General features: G+C 48.0%; 1 protein-coding gene across 1 annotated transcript in view; it reads left to right on the top strand.

The window, feature by feature from the left end:
- The window catches only part of RNF168 (ring finger protein 168), a 225542-nt gene that overhangs the window by 74702 nt on the left and 128497 nt on the right, over nt 1-22343 (top strand). Inside the window, exon 5 of the mRNA XM_029616843.1 lies at nt 17031-17164. Within this exon, the coding sequence (XP_029472703.1) occupies nt 17031-17164 (134 nt within the window). The remainder of the gene's footprint in view (nt 1-17030; nt 17165-22343) is intronic.

Below are 22343 nucleotides of genomic sequence, written 5' to 3'. Positions count from 1 at the left end.
GGTGCAGCTGCAAAGGTTAAAAGTGTTCAACAGGCATGGACATTGTTTAAAAATACAATCCTGGAGGCGCAGTCCATATGTATTCCACGCATTAAGAAAGGTGGAAGGAAAGCAAAATGATTACCGTCATAGTTAAAAGGTGAGGTGAAAGAGGCTATTTTAGCCCAAAAAAATCCTTCAAAAATTGAAAGAAGGATCCATCTGAAGAAAGTAGGATAAAACATAAGCATTGTCAAGCTAAGTGTAAAACATTGATGAGACAGACGAAGAGAAAATTTGAAATGAAGTTGACCATAGAGGCAAAATCTGATAATAAAAAGATTTTTAAATATATCCAAAGCAAGAAACCTGTGAGGGAGTCAGTTGTACCATTAGATGACTGAGGGGTTAAAGGGGCTCTTGGGAAGATGGTTTTCAAAGGTGATGAGTCAGACGAACTGAACCAAATCACTGTGAACCTGGAAGATGTAGTAGGCCAGATTGACAAACTAAAGAGTAGCAAATCACCTGGACCGGATGGTATGCACCCTAGGGTACTGAAGGAACTAAAAAATGAAATTTCTGATCTATTAGTTAAAATTTGTAACCTATCATTAAAATCATCCATTGTACCTGAAGACTGGAAGGTGGCCAATGTAACCCCAATATTTAAAAAGGACTCCAGGGGCGATCCAGGTAACTATAGACCAGTGAGCCTGACTTCAGTGCTGGGAAAAATAGTGGAAACTATTCTCAAAATCAAAATCATAGAGCATATAGAAAGACATGATTTAATGGAACACAGTGAACATGGATTTACCCAAGGGAAGTCTTGCCTAACAAATCTGCTTCATTTTTTTGAAGGGGTTAATAAACATGGGGATAAAAGTGAAACAGTAGATGTAGTTATTTGGATTTTCAGAAGGCATTTGACAAAGTCCCTCATGAGAGGCTTCTAAGAAAACTAAATAGTCATGGGATAGGAGGCGATGTCCTTTCGTGGATTACAAACTAGTTAAAAGACAGGAAACAGAGAGTAGGATTAAATGGGCAATTTTCTCAGTGGAAAAGGGTAAACAGTGGAGTGCCTCAGGGAATCTGTACCTGGACTGGTGCTTTTCAATATATATATCTATCTATCTCTCTCTATCTATATCTATATAAATAAAAATGTTACATACTTTGGACAAAATCACTAATCTCAGAAACCACTGAACCGATTGCTTTCAAATTTGAACACAACCTTCATTTCGCATACAGGAAGGTTCTTCTCTACTTACATTACAGATATGTCACACCTGTGACAGGTAAAATAGGTTTAAAGATTTTTTCGAGAAAACAGCGACACCTGCTGGACGTAAGCGCCATCTGTTACACCTTACACTAACACACGCTACACTAATCATTTCGCCAGTCCAGGTCCATGTTTCACTTCCATTTTAACACATTCGCGCACTTTTTTTGCCAGAAGATAACTATTTCCTTCACAGATAAAATACACCCACCACCCTCCTCACACCCCCCACACACATGCCAAATTAATTTACTTCCCACAGCCTCCCAACACACAAAACCACCCTTCTCACACCCCCCACACACATGCCAAATTTATTTACTTCCCAGGCCCTCACAACACACACAAAACCTGACAGAAGTCCGGGAAGCTCCAGCGGGGGGCCAGGACCAGTCCGGGACACATCTCCTGCACTACGGCCGTCAGCTGCCAGCAGTCAACATGGCGCTGACAGCCCTTTCCCTAACTATGCCACTTGGGGACACCAATGGCGGCAGTAGCCCATGTGACATAGTAAGGGCGAGGGCCCCTCGGCACCATTTTCAGGACTGGCAGCCGGTGACCCTTTGCCCTTACTATGTCAGAGGACCTACCGCTGCTATTGCTCCACCCCTTTGACATAGTAAGGGCAAAGGGCCGTCGGAACCTGTTTCAGTGCTCGCAGCCGATGGACCAACGCCAATACATCGCTCCCGGACCGCTCCTGAACGCCTGCTCCACTGACTGACATTTTTATCAGGTCTGGGGGGTGGTAATGAATTTATTGCAAACATCTTGGGGAGGGATCACGAGGGGGGGGGCAGGTTTCATTAATTCGGCAACTCTGGGGGGGGGGCAGGAGTATGAGCTACTGTTTTTCGCAGGGCTGGGGGAGGGGGGGGCAGGAGAGTGTGGGGTGGTTAGTTTAAGAGAACGTTTCTCATAGGGTTTTTTTTGGGGGGGGGGGAAGGGGGAGGTTCACACACACATACATACACTAAACTTGCACGATCTCGGGAATGCACCAAAATAGCCCTCCCCAGACCACAAAACAAATTTGGGAGTGCAAATTTGGCTAGGCACTCCCCTATTTGGCTACATAACGCGCACAGACGCCCAGGGACAGACCACATTGTAGCACCAACAATTTTAATTTCCCAAGTCTTGGGGTTACGGGGGCAGGAGGGGGGGGTTATTTGATTTAAAGGGTTGGGATTGGGGTTTTGTTTTTTTTGGGGGGGTCGGAGGGTTCCCACAGAAATAGAAAGACAAAAGTTTTCTGATCTAGAGTAGGCAGTAGGCGGGGGGAGGTGAGTGTCAGGGGAGGGAGAATGAGGGGAGAGGTGAGTGTGAGGGGAGAGAGTTGGAGTGGGGACAGGGGAGGGAGGAGGATGAGTGACTGAGGTAAATGAGCAAGGGGGAGGGAGGGAAAAGAACCTGACTCTGCCACTGCAACGCGTGGCGGGGTACCGCTAGTGTGTGTATATGTGTGTGTATGTATGTGTGTGTGTATGTATATATCCTACCTAATAAACGAAGCTTGACCGACGTGCCGCAAATGCGCAGTAGAGAGCAGCTCTACTGCGCATGTGCGGGCGAGCACGTCGGTCTTAGGCAGCGTCAAAAAAAAACAAACAAACATGGCGGCGGTAGCGGCAGCGGGCGGCGGCGGCAGTAGCGGCAGCGGGCGGCGGCGGTAGCGGGCGGCGGTAGTGGCAGCGGGCGGCGACAGTAGCGGCAGCGGGCGGCAGCAGCGGTAGCGGGCGGCGGCAGTAGCGGCAGCGGGCGGTAGCGGTAGCGGGCGGCGGCAGCGGGCGGCGGCAGCGGCCAGTAGCGAGGGAGGGAGGCGAGAGAGAGAGGGAGGGACGGAGTGAGAGGGAGGGACTGAGTGAGGGGGAGGGACTGGGAGGGAGGGACTGAGTGAGGGGAGAGTGAGAATGAGGGAGAGGTGAGAGTCAGGGATGTGAGTAAGTGGAAGGGGGAGAGGGAGAATGAGGGAGAGGTGAGAGACAGGGCCGCAGCGGCGAAGACGGGCGGCAGCAGTGAGGGAGGAGAGAGAGAGGGAGGGACTGAGTGAGAGGGGAGGAGAGAGAGGGAGTGGGAGTGTGAGAGGGGGAGGGAGGGAGTGGGACTGAGTGAGGGGGAGTGGGACTGAGAGGGAGGGAGGGAGTGGGACAGAGAGAGGGAGGGAGGGAGAGGGATAGAGGAGGGAGGGAGTGAGTGAGACTGAGTGGGGAGGGAGGGACTGAGTGGGAGGAGAGGGAGGGTGGGGAGGAGTGGGTGAGTGTGAGGGAGGGAGGTAGGGGTGGTGAAGAGTGAGGGGAGAGAGAATGAGGGGGAGGTGAGAGACAGAGGGATGTAGCCCGTTTTTTCGGGCTTAACGGCTTGTATATATATAAATAAACAAATCTGGAAAGGAATAAGACGAGTGAGGTTATCAAATTTGCGGATGATACAAAATTATTCAGTAGTTAAATCATAAGCGGATTGGATACATTATAGGAGAACCTTGCAAGACTGGAAGATTGGGCATCCAAATGGCAGTTGAAATGTAATGTGGACAAGTGCAAGGTGTTGCATATAGGGAAAAATAACTCTTGCTGTAGTTACACAATGTTAGGTTCCATATTAGGAGCTACCACCCAGGAAAAAGATCTAGGCATCATAGTGGATAATACTTTAAAATCGTCGGCTCAGTGTGCTGCAGCAGTCAGAAAAGCAAACAGAATGTTACGAATTATTAGGAAGGGAATGGTTAATAAAATGGAAAATGTCATAATGCCTCTGTATCGTTCCATGGTGAGACCGCACCTTGAATTCTGTGTACAATTCTGGTCCCCGCATCTCAAAAAAGATATAGTTGCGATGGAGAAGGTACAGAGAAGGGCAACCAAAATGATAAAGGGGATGGAACAGCTCCCCTATGAGGAAAGGCTGAAGAGGTTAGGGCTGTTCAGCTTGGAGAAGAGACTGCTGAGGGGGGATATGATAGAGGTCCTTAAGATCATGAGAGGTTTTGAACGAGTAGATGTGAATCGGTTATTTACACTTTCAAATAATAGGACTAGTGGGCATTCCATGAAGTTAGCAAGTAGCATATTTAAGACTAATCGGAGAAATTGTTTCTCTCAACGCACAAGGTCTGGAATTTGATGCCAGAGGATGTGGTTAGTGCATTTAGTGTAGCTGGGTTCAAAAAAGGTTTGGATAAGTTCTTGGAGGAGAAGTCCATTAACTGCTATTAATCAAGTTTACTTGGGGAATAGCCACTGCTATTAATTGCATCAGTAGATTGGGATCTTCTTAGTGTTTGGGTAATTGCCATGTTCTTGTAGCCTGGCTTGGCCTCTGTTGGAAACAGGATGCTGGGCTTGGTCTGATCCAGTATGGCAACTTCCTATGTTCTTATGTGGGTGGTGAGGTTTCTGCAAACAGACGAGGCTTGAAATAATAAGATGCATCGCCACCTGAAAAAAGTGAAGGAGCCAAAATTGCCATCTACTCGTACAACAGCGATAAGAAGTGACCGCCACCTGAAAAGAGGTTAATAAACAAATGAAAACATTTAAAACTGTCATAAGCAAGTCTTGCATAAAAGAAAAGGAAGTGGGGAATGGGAAAGGGGGGGGGAGTCAGAAGAAGGGATGGATGGGAGTGTGAACACCAAGAGAAAAGGGAGGGGGAGAGGGAGAAGTGACCAGGGAGATAGGGAGCCACAGCAGGCTGGTCCCAGTAATGTGGAAGAGAAAAGGCGGCAGAGGAAGTTGTATGTCAACTACCATGAACTCTTTGAACAAAAGACATCCACAAGGCTAAAGGGGATAGGGAAATACCTACAGTACCTGAATTTAATCCACTTTGAAATGCTGAAAAAAGTGTGAAAAGCGGAATATAAATCTAAATAAATAAAAAAATAAAAGTAGAACATGGGAGAGAATAGCCAAAGATGTAAGCAGCCTGTTGGTGGCAAACAGGTCAGTGGAATAATTAAAGCATCGCTGGCATGACACCACATTAGCTGTAAAAGGCCAAGGTGGCTCAGAAAGAAAGGTAACAGTGCCAGACAGGAGCAGGGCCACCATGTGAGGTTCAGCTTACAGAAGTAGAACATCTGATTAGGGCCACTTTACAAAGGGTCTTTATCACAGGGGCCCATACATGAGGAACTGACACAAGACGCTGCAGATGGAGGCTGTGGGCGTAGCATAGAGGTGGAGACCGCTGTAGAGGAGATAGGAGCAGAGAAGAAAATTCTACCATAATCCGTACGTACCCGGATCAGTCCAGACTCCTTGGTTTTGCCTCTAAGGAGTCCGTGAAAACAGAGAAGTTTTGACGAACTCTGCCATAAATACCAGGATGCCACCTACAGTCCGTCAGTATTACTTTGTCTCCAGCAGATGGCGGACACAAAACCTACAGTCTGTGAAGTTTATTAGTGTTGGCTTAGGATTAGTGCTAGCATAGACAGTTTTACGGTTTACTGAGGTTTTTAATTTTCAGTATTAAAAAACAAAAACAGGTGACAGTCTTTCGCCTCCCAGAGGGTTGCTAGGTCCTGAAGGGACCATCCTCTCTGGTTTTAGAGGCTACTGAGGTGCAGGGTTGAGAACCCTATTTCCAGCTACACGCAGTACTGGGGGTGATACCGGGGAGCCCAGCTCTATTCCCCCCAGTAGGATCGGGACCCCGAGGCTTTGCGGCAAGTAAAAAAAAAAAAAAAAAAAAGAACCAAAAAACAATTTAAGTAAATTTTCAGAGTTTGCCTTTTTTTGTCATTTGGTGGGCTCTCTTTTCCCTCCGATCACTTTTGGGCTTTCCTCACTCCGGATTTAGGACTGAAGGTAGCCAAAGCTATGGATAAACTGTATCCTCTGCCAGAGGAGGCCTTAGAGCTTCTTCGGCTTCCCAAAGTGGATTTGGCGGTTTCGGCTATCACAAAAAAGACCACCATTCCGGTTACCGGCGCGCAGGATCGAAAGCTGGAAGTTCAACTTAAGAAAATGTTCGAAGTCTCAGTGCTTGGGGTCCGCGTGGCTATGTGTAGCAATTTTGCTTTGCGGGTGGACCTTCGCTGGGTCCAGCAGTTGCTAGCCAACGAGGCATTGTCAGAGGATGAAACTCTCCAGGCGAGGCGTCTTGAGGCGGTCATTGCTTATAGCGCCGATGCCTTTCATGATTTGCTCTGCACTTCAGCCAGGACCATGGTTTCTGCTGTTTCGGCGCACCGTCTGTTGTGGTTGTGAAATTGGGCGGAAGATGTATCTTCCAAGTCCCAGCTGGGGTCTCTGCCTTTTAAGGGCAAACTGCTCTTTGGCAAAGAGTTGGAGGATCTGATACAGTCACTCGGAGAGAATAAAGTACAACACTTGCCTGAGGACAGGCCGAAGACTAGAGGGTCCTTTGGATCCAGATCTCTGTTTCGTGGGGGTCGAATCTCGAACATCCCGACCACCTGCTTCCTCATTCCGCCAAAACTCCAACAGACAACAGTCACAGTCTCAGTCCTTTTGGGGACGTCTGTTTGGTAGACCTGGTAACTCCCAGTCTGCTACTGGAGGAAAGCCTTCACAATGATGGGCGGCCAGCCCACTCTCTGTACCGGTGGTCGGAGGCAGACTGTCTCTGTTTTACGAGGAGTGAGCCAAACTCACGATAGATCAGTTGGTCATGTCTGTGATAAGACACTGCTACGCTTTAGATTTTGCACGGCGGCCCCGCCATCAGTTTCTGGTCTCTCCCTGCGGGTATGCAACCAAGCGCCGGGCGGTCCGGGATACTCTTCAGTGCCTTCTAGACCTCGGCGCGATTACTCCTGTTCCTCCGGCGGAATGTCGACGAGGTCACTACTCCATTTAATTCACGGTTCCAAAAAAGGAAGGAACCATTCGACCCATTCTTGATTTAAAGGTCAACAGATGTCTTCGGATACCCCGCTTTTGCATGGAGACATTACGGTCGGTGATTGCTTCAGTAAGACAGGGGGAACTTCTAGCGTCCCTGGATCTCACGGAGGCGTATCTGTACATTGGGATCAGAGCCGACCACCAGACGTTCCTGCAGTTTTCCATTCTGGGACAGCATTACCAGTTTTAGGCTCTCCCTTTCGGCCTTTCCACTGCTTCCAGAACGTTTACCAAGATCATGGTAACTGTGCAAGGAAGGATTTTTGGTGCATCCATATTTGGACAATTGGTTGATTCGGGCGAAGTCGGAGGTTCTGTGCCAGGAGGCGATACACCGGGTACTTCAGCTGCTGTGTACCCTCTGATGGGTGGTCAACCTGTCCAAGAGTCATCTGATTCCCTCCCAGTCCTTGGAGTTTTTGGGAGCTTTATTCGACACTCATCTGGGCAGAGTTTTTTTTCTCACGGCGGACCATATTGCCAAGTTGCAAGGACAGGTGAGAGCCTTATTGACCAAACATCCACCGAAGGTCTGGGATTACTTACAAGTTCTGGGGTCCATGACTTCGACCCTGGAGCTGGTCCCTTGGGCCTTCTCCCACATGAGGCCATTGCAATCGGCCTTGCTTTCTGTAATCTGGTTTCCAAACAATTTCATCTGCCGTTACCTTTACCGGACACAGCACGGGCCAGTTTGGACTGGTGGCTCCTTTCGGACAACCTGAGCTGTGGAGTTCCCTTGGTTCTTGAATGGACAGTAGTGACTACGAATGCCAGTCTCTCCGGGTGGGGGAGCGGTTTGTCTGCGGAAGTCGGTGCAGGGGCAGTGGTCCCAGGAGGAGTCACAATGGTCCATCAATTGCCTGGAGACCAGAGCAGTACGCCTGGCGTTGCAGGCATTTCTCCCACTTATCAGAGGGAAATCGGTCAGAGTTCTATCTGACATTGCGACCACAGTGGCCTATATCAATCGGCAGGATGGAACCAAGAGTCAGCCGGTGGCGTTGGAAGCTCGACTCCAGATCAGCTGGGCGGAACAATACCTGGTCAGTATAGCAGGGGTCAACAACGTTCATGCGGATTTTCTAAGTCACATCATCTCGATCCCGGGGAGTGGGAACTGGCTGGGGGAGCCTTCTAACTCATTTGCGACACGTGGGGCACAACCTGCATGGATCTGATGGCAATATTCCGGAATTCCAAAGCTCCACGCTTCTTCGCTCGCCGCAGAGAAACGGGGGCAGAAGGAGTAGACGCTCTGGTACTTTCCTGGCCGACAAATGTGTTATTGTATGTTTTCCCACCTTGGCCTCTAATCGGGAAGGTACTCAGGAGAATAGAGCTCCACCTGTCCAAAGTAATCCTCGTGGTTCCCGAGTGGCTGCGTCATCCATGATTTGCGGATCTAGTCAATCTCGCAATGCAGGGTCCTCTGAGGTTCCCGGATATCCCAAACCTGCTTCATCAAGGATCTGAATGTTTCGACCAGGTCGATCGCTTTTGTCTAGCGGCATGGCTTTTGAGAGGCAGCAAAGGATATTCAGATGTGGTAGTGTCTACGCTCTTGAGATCTCATAAGGTGTCCACGTCTCTTTCTTATGTATGCGTATGGAAGGTGTTTGAGGCTTGGTGTGTAGACAGGGAATTTCTGCCTACTCGAGTGTCCATGCTGGATATTTTGTGTTTTCTTCAAGCTGGCTTATAAAAGGGATTATCGTGTAGTTCCTTGTGGGTGCAGGTAGCAGCACTTGGGTGTTTACGCGGTAACGTTCAGGGAGTTCCGTTAGCAACGCACCCAGATGTTTCTCGTTTCCTTCGCGGAGCAAAGCTTTTACGGCCACCGGTGCCACATCCTTGTCCATCCTGGAATTTAAATTTGGTGCTTTCGGCCTTGTGTGCTGCTCCATTTGAACCTTTAAAAAGAGCAACGTTGAAAATGGTTTTTGGTAGCAATCTCTTCTGCTCGTCGTGTGCCTGAGCTTCAGGCTTTGTCATGCAGGGAACCATTCCTGAGAATTTCAGATTTGGGGATATCTTTGAGGACAGTTTCTTCCTTCCTGCCGAAGGTAGTCTCCTCTTTTCATTTGAATCAATCGATGGAGCTTCCTTCTTTTTCGGACCTGGACCGTTCCGATCCTCTCTTTAGGGACTTGAAGAAGTTATATATTCGCAGGGCACTGCTGCGTTATCTTGAGGTTACCAACAGTTTTCGGGTCTCACATCATCTTTGTGCTCTGGAGTGGTCCTAAAAGAGGTAACTTAGCATCCAAGGCTACTATCGCCCGATGGTTGAAGGAGGCTATCAATTCTGCTTACTTGCTGAAAGGCAAATCTTTGCCCACAGGGCTTCGGGCACATTCTACTCGTGCTCAAGCTACATCGTGGGCAGAATGTCAGCATATTTCGCCACAGGAGATTTGCAGAGTGGCTACCTGGAAATCGTTACATACGTTTGCCAGGCACTACCGCCTGGATGTTCAGGACCCAGGTGTGGGGGATTTGGAGCAGGTGTGCTGAGAGTGGGCCTCTCCAGATCCCAGCCCAGGTAAGAGAGCTCTGGTACATCCCAGGAGTCTGGACTGATCTGGGTACGTACAGGGAAAGGAAAATTGGTTCTTACCTGATAATATTCATTCCTGTAGTAGCACGGATCAGTCCAGAGTCCTGCCCATTTGGCGTTTGCAGGTAATCGAGAGTCCACTCATTCAGCTTTTCTTTGGTTTATTTGGCAGATCTTTGTTTACCGTGTCTCACGGGTTCTGTTCCCACTTGGGGGTTAGTGAACCAGTTTAGGTTGTTAGGTTACTGTATATAGTTTGGTTTCGTACCATTCTGCTTTGTGACTGAGCAATACTGACGGTACTGTAGGTGGCATCCTGTAGCTGGCATCTCAAAAAAGATATAATTGCGATGGAGAAGGTACGAGAAAGGGCGACCAAAATAAGGGGATGGAGCAGCTCCCCTATGAGGAAAGACTAAAGAGTTAGAACTTTTCAGGTTGGAGAAGAGACGGCTGAGGGGGGATATGATAGAGGTGTTTAAAATCATGAGAGGTCTAGAACGGGTAGATGTGAATCGGTTATTTAGTCTTTCAGATAATAGACTAGGGGGCACTCCATGAAGTTAGCATGTGGCACATTTAAAACTAATTGGAGATCATTAACATTGATTTGAAATTACTCGCCAAAATTTTAGCCACACGTTTGAATAGTTTTATTGCCACGATAATTCACCCGGATCAGTCTGGTTTTATTCCTGGCCGTCAGGCGAGCGATAATGTTCACAAAATTTTGGATGCATTCTGGTGGGTTCAAAAACAGAAATTGCCGGCACTAGCCCTTTCGGTGGATGCCGAAAAGGCATTTGACATGGTGCATTGGCCATACTTGTTTACCCTGCTTCAAAAATTGAAATTTGGTGACCATTTTCTACATTGGCTAACTCAATTATATAATGATCCACAGGCTTGTATAAAAATCAATGGTGGTTATTCTCCTACCTTTCAGGTGAAACGTGGCACTAGACAGGGGTGTCCGCTCTCTCCCCTATTATTTGCTATTTTTCTGGAGCCCTTTGCGTTGCGGGTGCGTTCAAATGTGGATATAAGGGGGATTGAAGTGGGCTCTTTCTCTACAAAACTCTCACTCTTTGCGGACGATATTATGATTGTCCTCACAGAGTCTAGTCTATCTTTACCCACGACAACAGCTGCTCTGAAGGATTTTAGTAAAGTTTCGGGATTTCGGGTAAACTGGGATAAATCCGAAATTTTAAATATTAGTATGGATTCGGCTGAGGCTCTACGACTCAAATCCCACTTTCAATTCAAATGGGCTTCACAAAAGGTAAAATATCTGGGGATTTATTTGAGTGCTACGCACAACTTATTTCAGCTTAATTATGCCTCCTTATGGGACCGTATTTCCCTGGATCTCGAAGAATGGAATAGATATTGTATATCCTGGCTGGGCAAGATTGCGGCCATCAAGATGACAGTCCTACCAAAATTATTATATCTTTTCCAAACTCTTCCCATCCCTATTTCTAGATCCTGGCTCGCCAGGGTACAAAAACGCTTAATGGCTTTTATTTGGGGGGGTAAGAGACCTCGCATTGCTCGCCGCTTGATGTTTCAACATCGCTCACAAGGAGGGTTGGGGGTTCCTCACCTAGAAAAGTACTTTTTAGCCGCTCAGTTTAAGAGAATCGTGGATTGGCATAGACAGTCCCCATCTAAACTGTGGGTTCAATTTAACCAACAGCTCTTGGGCAGTGTACCACTTACTAGTCTTGCATGGCAACCCAAGAAGACTTGGTGTGGAGAGCCTCATGCAGTTTTACATCCTTCCATACTCTATACCCTAGAAGTTTGGGCCAAATGGCACTCTTCTCTTTCTGGGACACGTGAATATCATTTGAGTTCTTTTCTATATTATAATGCTGACTTTCAGCCGGGCTTGGATTCTCAAGCCTTCAGAACTTGGGCGGCTAAGGGTATAACGCACTGGGTGCATGTGTGGGGGCGCTCTGACATCCTTCCCTTTTCAGTCCTCCAAAGTAAATACGATCTTTCAGATACAGATGTGTTTTCCTATTTACATCTGCGTCATTTTGCCAGGTCCACAATGTTATCCCCCCATCTGCAACAAGGGAGGTCAGATTTCGAAACTTTGTGTATCAAAGCCGATAAGGGGGTTAAGTTGCTATCTGAAATCTATAGCCTGCTAGACCAGCAGATCTCTTGTAAACCCCCACATCTGCTAGCCTGGGAAGATGACTTAGGAACTACTTACTCTGTTAAGGACTGGAGGGATATTTACCTGGGACTTGGCAAAGGCTAATTGCAGCTTCTTTGGTGGAGAATTCCCTTTAAAATGCTGTTCGATGGCACTATTGTCCAACGAGACTACATAAAATGAACCCACTTCTTTCAGACCAGTGCTGGAGAGGTTGTAACCAGGTTGGGAATTACTTCCATTTGTGGTGGACATGTCCAAAGGTTAGGGGGACGTGGACCTTGATACAACAGTGGATCAGTCTGATGATTTCTAACATGACTGATATCCTACCCCAGAATGCATTAATAGGAGTACCTATTACCTCGCTGTCCACTCATGACCAACGCTTACTTAGTTATATTTTCACAGCGGCTAGGGTAGCAATAGCTGTGAAGTGGAAATCACATTTAGTGCCCACTCTACCTGAGATACAGAAGCGGGTAGCAGACATATATACACTTGCAGAAATCACAGCTAGTAAACGAAAACTTACAGAGAAATTTCATACTACTTGGAGAACATACACCAGTTGGAGGTCGAAGCAGAATATCTTGGGGACACAGTTGCTCTCTAATAGTTGTAGCTAAGGGGACATCTTACCAATAAAACACATTGATTTTTTTTTTTTTTTTTTATGCTTTTATTTTGGCTTGACACCTTCTGTCTTTGCAACATTGGCGGGAGTAGGGAGGGTGGGGGGTGGGAAAATATTCTTCTTTAATAAAATACAGGACCAAGCATCAGATGGGGTCCATGGGGACGATATGTTATAGGTCAGGCTGTTATGTTACTCTGTTCCTTTGGTGTTGATGCTTATGACATTGAATTGTCCTTTGCTTGACTGTACAATTTGCTTTTGTTGTTCTGTTATGTATCTGTTTGGTCTTGAATAAAAATGGTAAATAATAAAAAATAAAAAAAAACTAATTGGAGAAAGTTCTTCTTCACTCAACGCACAATTAAACTCTGGAATTTGTTGCCAGAGGATGTGGTTAGTTCAGTTAGTATAGCTGTGTTTAAAAAAGGATTGGATAAGTTCTTGGAGGAGAAGTCCATTACCTGCTATTAATTAAGAAGACTTAGAAAATAGCCACTGCTATTACTAGCAACAGTAGCATGAAATAGACTTAGTTTTTGGGTTCTTGCCAGGTTCTTATGGCCTGGATTGGCCACTGTTGGAAACAGGATGCTGGGCTTGATGGACCTTTGGTCTGACACAGTATGGCTTGTTCTTATGGTATTTATGGCAGATTCCGTCAAAACTTCTCTGTCTCCATCTGCTGGAAGGGAGGCAAAACCCATGAGTCTGGACTGATCCGTGGTACTACATGAACGAAAATTATCAGGTAAGAACCAATTTTCCTTTGCAGCAGATGGATTGCAGGAGCCCATGGGTTATTTGCAAGAGGATAATGATAATGTCCAGCTAAATTTAACTTTCATTTAGACATTACCCAATTCTGGGGCGACAGGTCCCCTGCCAATGAAGAGGCCTCTGCTGGCAGTGAGGAGGGGATAACAGTTGAAACTCCACGCACATCCATGGATGTCTTTGCAGAGAATCTGGCAGCTGAACTTATTGCTAGGCTGGAGCTGATTCAGGGCAGTATGACCACACAATGGAGAGCTATCCAGAATGAAATTAAGCAGCTGCATAAAGAAGTTAGAAAGATGCGAAGGCAGGCTAGTCACTCAACCCAGGACCTATGTGGTGCTATCAGGGAGTTAAATGCTACTTTGCAAGCTCAGCAAAACTCAGCACGCAAAAATTCAGCCACCCAAAGAAACACCTCTTGCAGAGGTTAGAGGAAGAGGTGAGGATCAGGGTAGCAAGAACTTAAAAAAAAAAAAAAGTGCATGGTACAAAATCAAATAGTTTCATAGAGAGAAAAATTATTAGCCCAAACCTTCTCCACAGTACAGTTCTAGCTCTGCCAAACTGCAGTCACAGACAATGGGAAAGGGTAAGAACAATGAATAAATAATAGCTCAAAAAAACACAGCAATCAACAATTGCAAAAATAACTTCTATCCTGCTGCTAATCTCTCCCACCAACTCAAAACTACACCCATGCCAGGCCAATGTAAGAACGTGCTTTGAGCAGGAAAGGGGCATGTCCTGTAATTATTGACATGTATGTGCACCAGTCAAAACCATTGAAGATCATGCTACTGTACAAAACCAATAAAACGTGCTTCAATTTCCCATTATCCCCTATACAGCCAATGCTACATTTCCTGCGCTTACCGTTGCAGCCAATATTTATTATTTATTTATTTGTTTAACATTTTTATATACTGAAATTCATGAAAAAATATATCGGTTTACAAGGAACAAAGAAATAACATAACCTTAACTAGTGGAAGTTTAAAGTTACAATAAAACAGGGGTATGTAACTGGGAAGGAAGAGCATAGAGGGGGACAGATAACTCATGAACTAATTACAACGAGGAGGAAGTAAGTGCAAGAGAGTCATGATCTTATCTAGATGTGGCTGATGCTATGTGTCTGTTAGCCCTGGTTAGGGAAGGCTTGTCTGAACAGCCATGTCTTAAGATTTTTTTTGAAAGTCTGTGGCAGGGTTCCAGTCTAAGATCTGGAGGTATGGTATTCCAGATGGTGGGACCAGCTAACGAGAAGGCCCGGTCCCTGGTAGATGAAAAATGGGCGGTTTTGAAGGATTGGGCATATAGAGATCCCTTGTAAGCCTCCCTGACAGGTCTGGAAGAGTGGTACAGTTTAAGTGGGATTTGTAGGTCAAGCGGCACCAGGTGATGAATAGTTTTTTATGGAGGATGGTGAGTGATTTGAAAAGAATTCTGTAGCTTATAGGGAGCCAATGCAAATCTTTGAGGATAGGCGTGTTATGCTCTCTCCTGTTGGTGTTTGTTAGAATTCTCGCAGCTGCATTTTGGAGCATCTGGAGAGGTTTGGTGGTGGAAGATGGGAGACCTAGAAGAATAGCATTGCAGTAGTCAATCTTAGAGAACAGCACGGTCTGGAGTACTGTTCTGAAGTCTTGGAAGTACAGTAGTGGCTTAAGTCTCTTCAGTACCTGTAACTTATAGAAGCACTCTTTTGTTGTGTGATTGATAAACTTCTTTAAGCTCAGCTGGCTGTCAATTATAACTCCTAGATCTCTTGCATGTGTGATTAGAGTGTTAGTGAGGGATTGTTGTTGGGGGACACCGTCGTCTGGTGAAATAAGGAGTTCCGTCTTGGCGGGGTTCATAGAACAGGCGTTGCTTTTCCTGCTCTTAAAAGACCCGCCATTATTGCTGCCATGTGTGAATTATCATCCATGAAAATATTTGCCATGTTTTCTGCAGCACACAGTTATTCAAAATAATAAAATTACATTCCAGGGTTATACTTTTACTGAACAGGGAGACACGTTTGCGGCCAGATTCATGATTAGCTTAGGTGCTTTTCTGGGTGCTAGATTGTCCAGATTCGCGGCCAGAAGAGCGCTTACCTTGGTGGCCAAGCGGCAAGATTTGTGATTGGCTAGGCGCCTTTCTGGGTGCCTTAGCAAGCAGATTCGCACCCAGCTGAGTGCCTATCTCACTGCCATTCAGTGTGAATTATCACCCATGAAAAAATTTGCCATTTTTTCTGCAGCACAGCAATTTGAAATATTCAAAATACATTCCAGGGTTATACTTTCACAGAATAGGGAGACCCATTCACTTACTCACTTTTAAATGTGGATTATAGGCATGGCTTTTCAGTGCAGATGCGACCACTTTATATAGGAGCTTACAGTGCTTAGGTACGCACATTTCTTCATGGATGCGTGGATTTCTGTGTGCAAATCATTTGTATATTTTTTTTTTTTGTTTTTAACATCCTGTGGAAGCAACAGCTTTAGCCACGCATGGTGATCAAACCTCACACTCATAACTAGCACCTGTTTTGCTGCGAGTCTTATTACATCAGCCCCATATTATTGTAGTTATCTGTGACTGGTGATACTTTTAGTTATTATACAGTTGCAGTTTGCTGTAATAATATAATGCATTTTTTTTGTATCATTTCCATCCAGTCTGAGTCTTGCAGTATATTTCAAAAGGGTAGTTTTGTAGATGCATCCTAAAGTTTTACCAAAATTGGTCTCCGTTTCATTTAAATCCATCGTATTGCCATGTTATTTCCCAAATCACATTACCTATAAGGGTGAACAACCATTTCATACACTAGATTGCAGAACAGCTTTATTCTATTTAGACAGAACAAACTCTCTTACAGAAATTCTTCACAACTTTGCTTTTTTCTGACCCAGTTAAGCAAAAGTTATCAATTACAAAGAGAACTTTGATTGGATATATGATTGATTAAATCAATAAGCAATACAATCAGGGCAATATCTTCAAAGTAATGGTGCATAACAGCTTCCTTTATGCATCTTCATTCTGCTTCTGTAGAAGATATCTACAAGGCCACTACTTATTCTTTCATATATACTTTTATAACTCATTACTGTCTAGACAACACTTCCCATCTGTGGATAGCAGTTTTAGATAGGCAGTTATTGAAAACTTATTTAATTACGGTAATCATTTCAACTCTACCCTCCACTCTGAGCAATATGGGTTATAACACCACATTTACAATGTTTAGATGATAAACTATTCAGATGTAACCCTCAATTTGGGAGTCCTTACTTGTATGTCTGGCTTTATCCTGCTTGTTCACAGACAAAGCAGAGTTTCTCACTTGAAATGGGTGTTCTCCATAAACAGAAGGATAAATCAGAAATACAATTGCTCCTGCTTCCACTTAGATAAGGAGACTATAAATACTGAGATTTGCATGGTGGGCAGATATGCGTGAAGGTCTGCATATGCTCAGAAAAATCTGTTTGTTTTTTTGAGCTCTGAAAGAGCTTTTCCATCCCAGCACTGTCAGGATAATCAACCACTTATGTGGATGATTATCCTACTGTCTATCGAGAAACTTTGCTTTGTCTGTGCTTGCTTTGGTGATAAAGTAATGCTTTCTAAGGTTTGCTGTTCTTGGTTTGTCATTTACAATTGATAATGTCTAAAATGCATGCCAATATTATGTAAAATCTTATTTGTTCTAATTCCAGAATGTTGTCAGTGAAGTCTCTGAGGTCAGTACCCCTGCAGGACAACAGCTAGTGTCCAGAAAAGCTGCCACCTCTACTTCAAGGTCATGCAAATCATCTAAGAACAGACCAAGCTATCCTGGTGGGATTCAGAGGTGAGAAGATAACTATATTTTCTGTTCCCACCACAAAGAGGATAAGCTAATCTTGCTGTAGGGCGGGACCTCCTAAAACTTTACCTGTGTAACCCTATTTTCGCACATTAAAATTCACATGACCCCGAAAGATGAACAAAACAAATTAGTAGGGATGCATTTCCACTCCACTCTCACCCTCTCCATGCGCCAGTTAATCCTCTGTCCCCCTTCCTCTTATCCTTTTTTCTTCCAGCGAAACTCCTCTGACCTCTAAGCCCTTCTTATTTATTAAACATTTCTAGCCTGCCCATATAAAATTCTAGGCAGGCTCCATTTCCCTCTCCATCCTCATTTTCTTCTTTCTCTTAATTCCCAGCATCACCTCTTCCTCGCCAACTCTTCTTTCACATCTCTCCTGCCCCAACTGAGCATTCTCTCACTCTCAGCTTTTGTTACATCCTCCAGATAATCTGTTGACATTCCCACCTCTCACTATTCATAGCCATTCCCTCTCCACTTGATCCAACCCTGAAACCCATCCTGCATCTAATTCCTCTCCACCTGATCCAACCCTGAAACCCCTCCTGCATCTAATCCCTCCCTTCAAACAGCCCGTTGTCCTCCAAAACCCACCTGGCCAAGGTCAGTAGCAATATTTTCTTTTGGACCCCGATGATAGCTAGTAGGAAGAGAAGGTAGGCTGTTAATGGGAGCAGCATTTTTTTTCTTCGGTAGGTTCAGTGGGGAGTGAAGAGAGAAGCATAGTAATCTCTTTATCAGCCCTCACATACTGAGTCCTCCCCTCCTTCATGACTGGTTCCAAGTCTGGCAGCAACATTAATAATGAAGTCAGTGTGGAGCCTCCAAGCCAGGGCAAGGTCACAGGCCTTGCAATGGTCCCAATTCCTCTTCGTGCAGTGCTTTCTATTATCAAAAAGCAGGTCCACTGCAGGGCCTGTGTGTATTCTGCTTAAAGGTTCCATGCTGATTTCCACACTAATGCTGCAGATGCCTGAAGAATGCTGTTATTTTTGAAGTACAACCTACAATTAGGGAAGCCCTGCTATGTGGTCAGCTTTATTGTAGAAAATTTCTGGAAATGTGCTTTCCCTGTACGTACCAGGATCAGTCCAGACCGTGGGTTATGTCCCCCAGTCCAGCAGATGAAGTCAGCACAGACTTCGAGGGGGCGTAATCATATATACCAGCACCCCCTCTGCAGGAGTTCAGTAACTTCTGACTCCAGCAGATGAGAGTAGGGGAATCTGTGCTTCCCCAGTTTGACAGGAATTTCTCTTTTCTGTTTCTTTTTTCTTCTTCTTTAACTTATCTTTGTTATTTTGGATCAAGTTTGTTGAAAAAAAAAAAAATTCTCAATTTTTAGGGAGGCGTGGCTTCTGTCTCTGCCTCTTTCTTCTTTCACTTCAGTCTCCCCGGGGGTAAGTTTTGCTGTGTTTTCCTTTCAGCATTTTTCTTTTGCCTTTGTGGTTTTTTTCTTTCAGTGTTTTGTCTCAGCGGTGCCTCGTGGAAGCCGGTGGTGCCGGCCTCTCCGCGACGGTTCTTTTCCCCGCGGCCCGACTCGACTTCTTCGAGGGTTCCTGGGCTGGGAGGGAGGTCTCTCCCGGGCGGGTAGCGGCGGCCATACGGGCCCCCCCGCGGCGATTTGGGGAACTTGAAACGGCGGGTTGTGCGGGCCGCCAGGGCCCCCCCGCGGCAGCTCCGATTGTTTTTCGGGCCCCCCCGAGGCTTCTTTGGTTTTTTTTGAGGCAGTTGCGATGCCGCGACCGGAGCGCTGCTCGGCCTGCGGCGAGCCTGGTTCGCGCATTTCGAGGGAGGGAATCTGCGCGCGATGCCTTCCCGGGGGAGAAGGCACCTCGCAGTCCCTCAGCGTCTCCACCCTCTTTACTGCCATGCCCGGGTGGCGCGGGCCGGCCACGTCCCCGTTTTTGGCGGGAATGGCGGCCATTTTAAATTCGCAGCGCGCAGGGCTTGCTCAGCCAGAGCAGGGGGAAGCGGATCCTGGGGATCTCTCCCCACCGATTTTAGCGCCGGTACCAGACTTTGCGCCGGTAACAGACTTGCAGGCACCGGGGCCCTCGGAGGGCTCTCTCCACGGGGTTCCCCCGAATAGGCAGGGGTTTTCCCCGGAGTTTATTTTATTAATGCACTCTGCTTATTTGCAAGCCTTGGCAGCTCCCGGAGGGATGCCCGAGGGTCCGCTCCCCGCAAAGTTCCCTAGGCTCTCGGTTACGCCGCAGGCCCCCCCTGAACCGGTGGGTTCGGGTGTGGGGGCACTTCCAGGCCCCACCCAAGTTCGTCTAGCTCCCGGGGCGGGGGATGCGATTCCAGTCCTGGGGGGAGTTCCCCCAGACCCGGAGCTGGAACCGGGACAGCCGGACGGCCCGCCGGAAGAGGATGACCCATGGGCGCTCCGTATATTTCAGAGAGACAAGCTGAACGATCTTATCCCTCAGAACTTCCTTGAGTTGGACCTGGACCCGCCACCGGACCCTCCAGCGCCAGTAGGGCTGGCCGTCGTCACATCCTCCAAGAAAGGGGACCCAGTCCTGGCGGCACTTCGACCACGGTCCCGGGCCTTTCCCGTCCATGAGTCTTTTCTACAGCTCCTGACCGGGGAATGGGATACCCCGGAGGCTTCACTGAAGGTCAGTCGCGCCATGGAGAAGTTGTACCCTCTCCCTGAAGATTTCTTGGAGCTCATCAAGTTTCCAAAGGTGGATTCCGTGGTGTCTGCAGTTACGAAGAGGACAACTATTCCAGTGACGGGCGGTACGGCTCTTCGAGATACTCAGGACCGCAAGCTGGAAGTTTTCCTCAAACGGGTTTTTGAGGTTTCTGGTCTGGGAATGCGAGCAGTGATGTGCAGCTCGCTCGCCCAACGGGCTAGTCTTCGCTGGGTGCAACAACTTCTCACCTCTCAAGACCTGCCCCCTGAAGAAGCTGCTCAGGCGGACCGGCTAGAGGCTGCCATTGCGTACGGGGCGGATGCCTTGTACGATCTCTTTCGAGTGCTGGCAAGATCTATGGTTTCAGTGGTGGCGGCGCGACGTCTCCTGTGGCTCCGTAACTGGGCAGCAGATACCTCTTCCAAGTCGAGTCTAGGCTCTCTACCTTTCAGGGGCAAGTTCCTCTTCGGGGATGATTTGGATCAGATTATCAAGTCCCTGGGGGAAAACGCTGTTCACAGTCTCCCCGAGGACAGACACCGGCCTTCCAGGGCTTTTGCTTCGACCCGGACCAGGGCTCAGTGACGCTACAGAAGCTACAGGCCAGTGGGGCCTCGGTCTCCCGCCCCCCGATCGCAGTCTTGGCTGCGTTCCTTTCGTGGCCGCAGGCCTGCGCGGGGTGGGGCAGGGTATGGGAACCCCCCTCCTAAGTCCGACCAATGATGCCAACCTCGCCCACTCCTCCACTCCCAGGATTGGGGGCCGGCTGAAAAACTTTTACGAGGAGTGGGCACAGATCACCGCGGACCAGTGGGTGCTGGATACCGTAAAGCACGGCTACGCCTTGGAATTTGTCCGCCCCCCCGCGGGGAAGGTTCATTTTCTCCCCCTGTGGCTCCGACCTCAAGCGGATAGTGGTGCAGCAAACTCTGGACAGACTGCGAGCCATAGGGGCCATTTCCCCCGTCCCCTTAGACGAGGTGGGCTTGGGCCACTATTCCATCTACTTCGTGGTGCCCAAAAAGGACGGTTCCTTCCGGCCCATCCTGGACCTCAAGGAGGTCAACAAGTCCCTGCGGGTTATCCGATTCCGCATGGAGACGCTCTGGTCGGTGATTGCGGCAGTGCATCAAGGGGAGTTTCTCGCCTCCCTGGACTTGACGGAGGCATACCTGCACATACCCATCCTTCCGGACCACCGGCATTTCCTTCGTTTCAAGATCCTGAACCAACATTTTCAATTCAAGGCGCTTCCTTTCGGGTTGGCGACAGCGCCCCGAACCTTCACCAAGATCATGGTGGTCGTGGCGGCGACCCTACGGAAGGAGGGCGTTCTGGTTCACCCCTATCTAGATGACTGGCTCATTCGTGCGAAGTCCTTCAGCCACGGACAGGCTTCGATAACCCGGGTCATCCAGGTGCTGCATTCCCTGGGTTGGGTGGTGAACTTCTCCAAGAGCTCTCTCATCCCTTCTCAGCGCTTGGACTTCCTGGGGGCGAGTTTCGACACGCGTCAGGGCAAGGTGTTTCTCCGCCCGGACAAGGCTCAAGCCTTGCGAGACCACGTATGGCGATTCTCTGCGTTACCAGAACCCACATCCTGGGACTATCTGCAGCTCCTGGGAGTGATGGCCTCCACCATCGATCTCGTACCCTGGGCGTTTGCGCACCTGAGGCCGTTACAGGCGGCGCTTCTTTCCCGTTGGAAACCAGTCTCACAGGATTATCAGGTAATACTACCCCTTCCTCAGAGTGCCAGGGACAGCCTGAGTTGGTGGTTGGACCCTCAGAATCTGGCCCGCGGGGTATCCCTCGAGGTTCCCCATTGGGTAGTGGTCACCACAGATGCCAGCCTCATCGGCTGGGGAGCCGTCTGCGAGCGAAGCGCCACGCAAGGGACGTGGTCAGAGTTGGAGGCGAGTTGGTCCATCAACCGGCTGGAGACCAGAGCGGTCCGCCTGGCGTTGCAGCATTTTCTCCCGCTCCTTCAGAACAAGGAGGTCCGGATCCTCTCGGACAACGCTACCACCGTGGCTTACATCAATCGACAGGGAGGAACGCGGAGCCGGCACGTGGCGGTCGAAGCGGCTCTCCTGATGCAGTGGGCGGAGCGGCACCTAGTCCGTCTAGCGGCCTCGCACATTGCCGGAGTAGACAACGTTCAAGCGGATTTCTTGAGTCGGCAACAGTTGGATCCCGGGGAATGGTCCCTTTCCAGGGAAGCGATGCAACTTCTAGTCCACCAGTGGGGGGTCCCACACTTGGACTTGATGGCGACTGCCCTCAACACCAAGGCTCCCCGCTTCTTCAGTCGTCGCAGAGAGCGCAGCGCCGAAGGGGTGGATGCCCTGTCCCTCCCGTGGCCGTCCCATCTCCTGCTCTACGTTTTTCCACCGTGGCCACTGGTGGGCAGAATTCTTCGCAGAATAGAAAGCCATCAGGGGTCCGTGATATTCGTCGCCCCAGAGTGGCCCCGACAACCCTGGTTTGCGGACCTCCTACAGCTGGTG

Source organism: Rhinatrema bivittatum, chromosome 9 (genome assembly GCF_901001135.1).
Source record: "Rhinatrema bivittatum chromosome 9, aRhiBiv1.1, whole genome shotgun sequence".
Classification (NCBI taxonomy): domain Eukaryota; kingdom Metazoa; phylum Chordata; class Amphibia; order Gymnophiona; family Rhinatrematidae; genus Rhinatrema; species Rhinatrema bivittatum.
The sequence above is the reverse complement of the archived record's forward strand: the minus strand, read 5'-3'. Positions and strand labels throughout refer to the sequence as shown.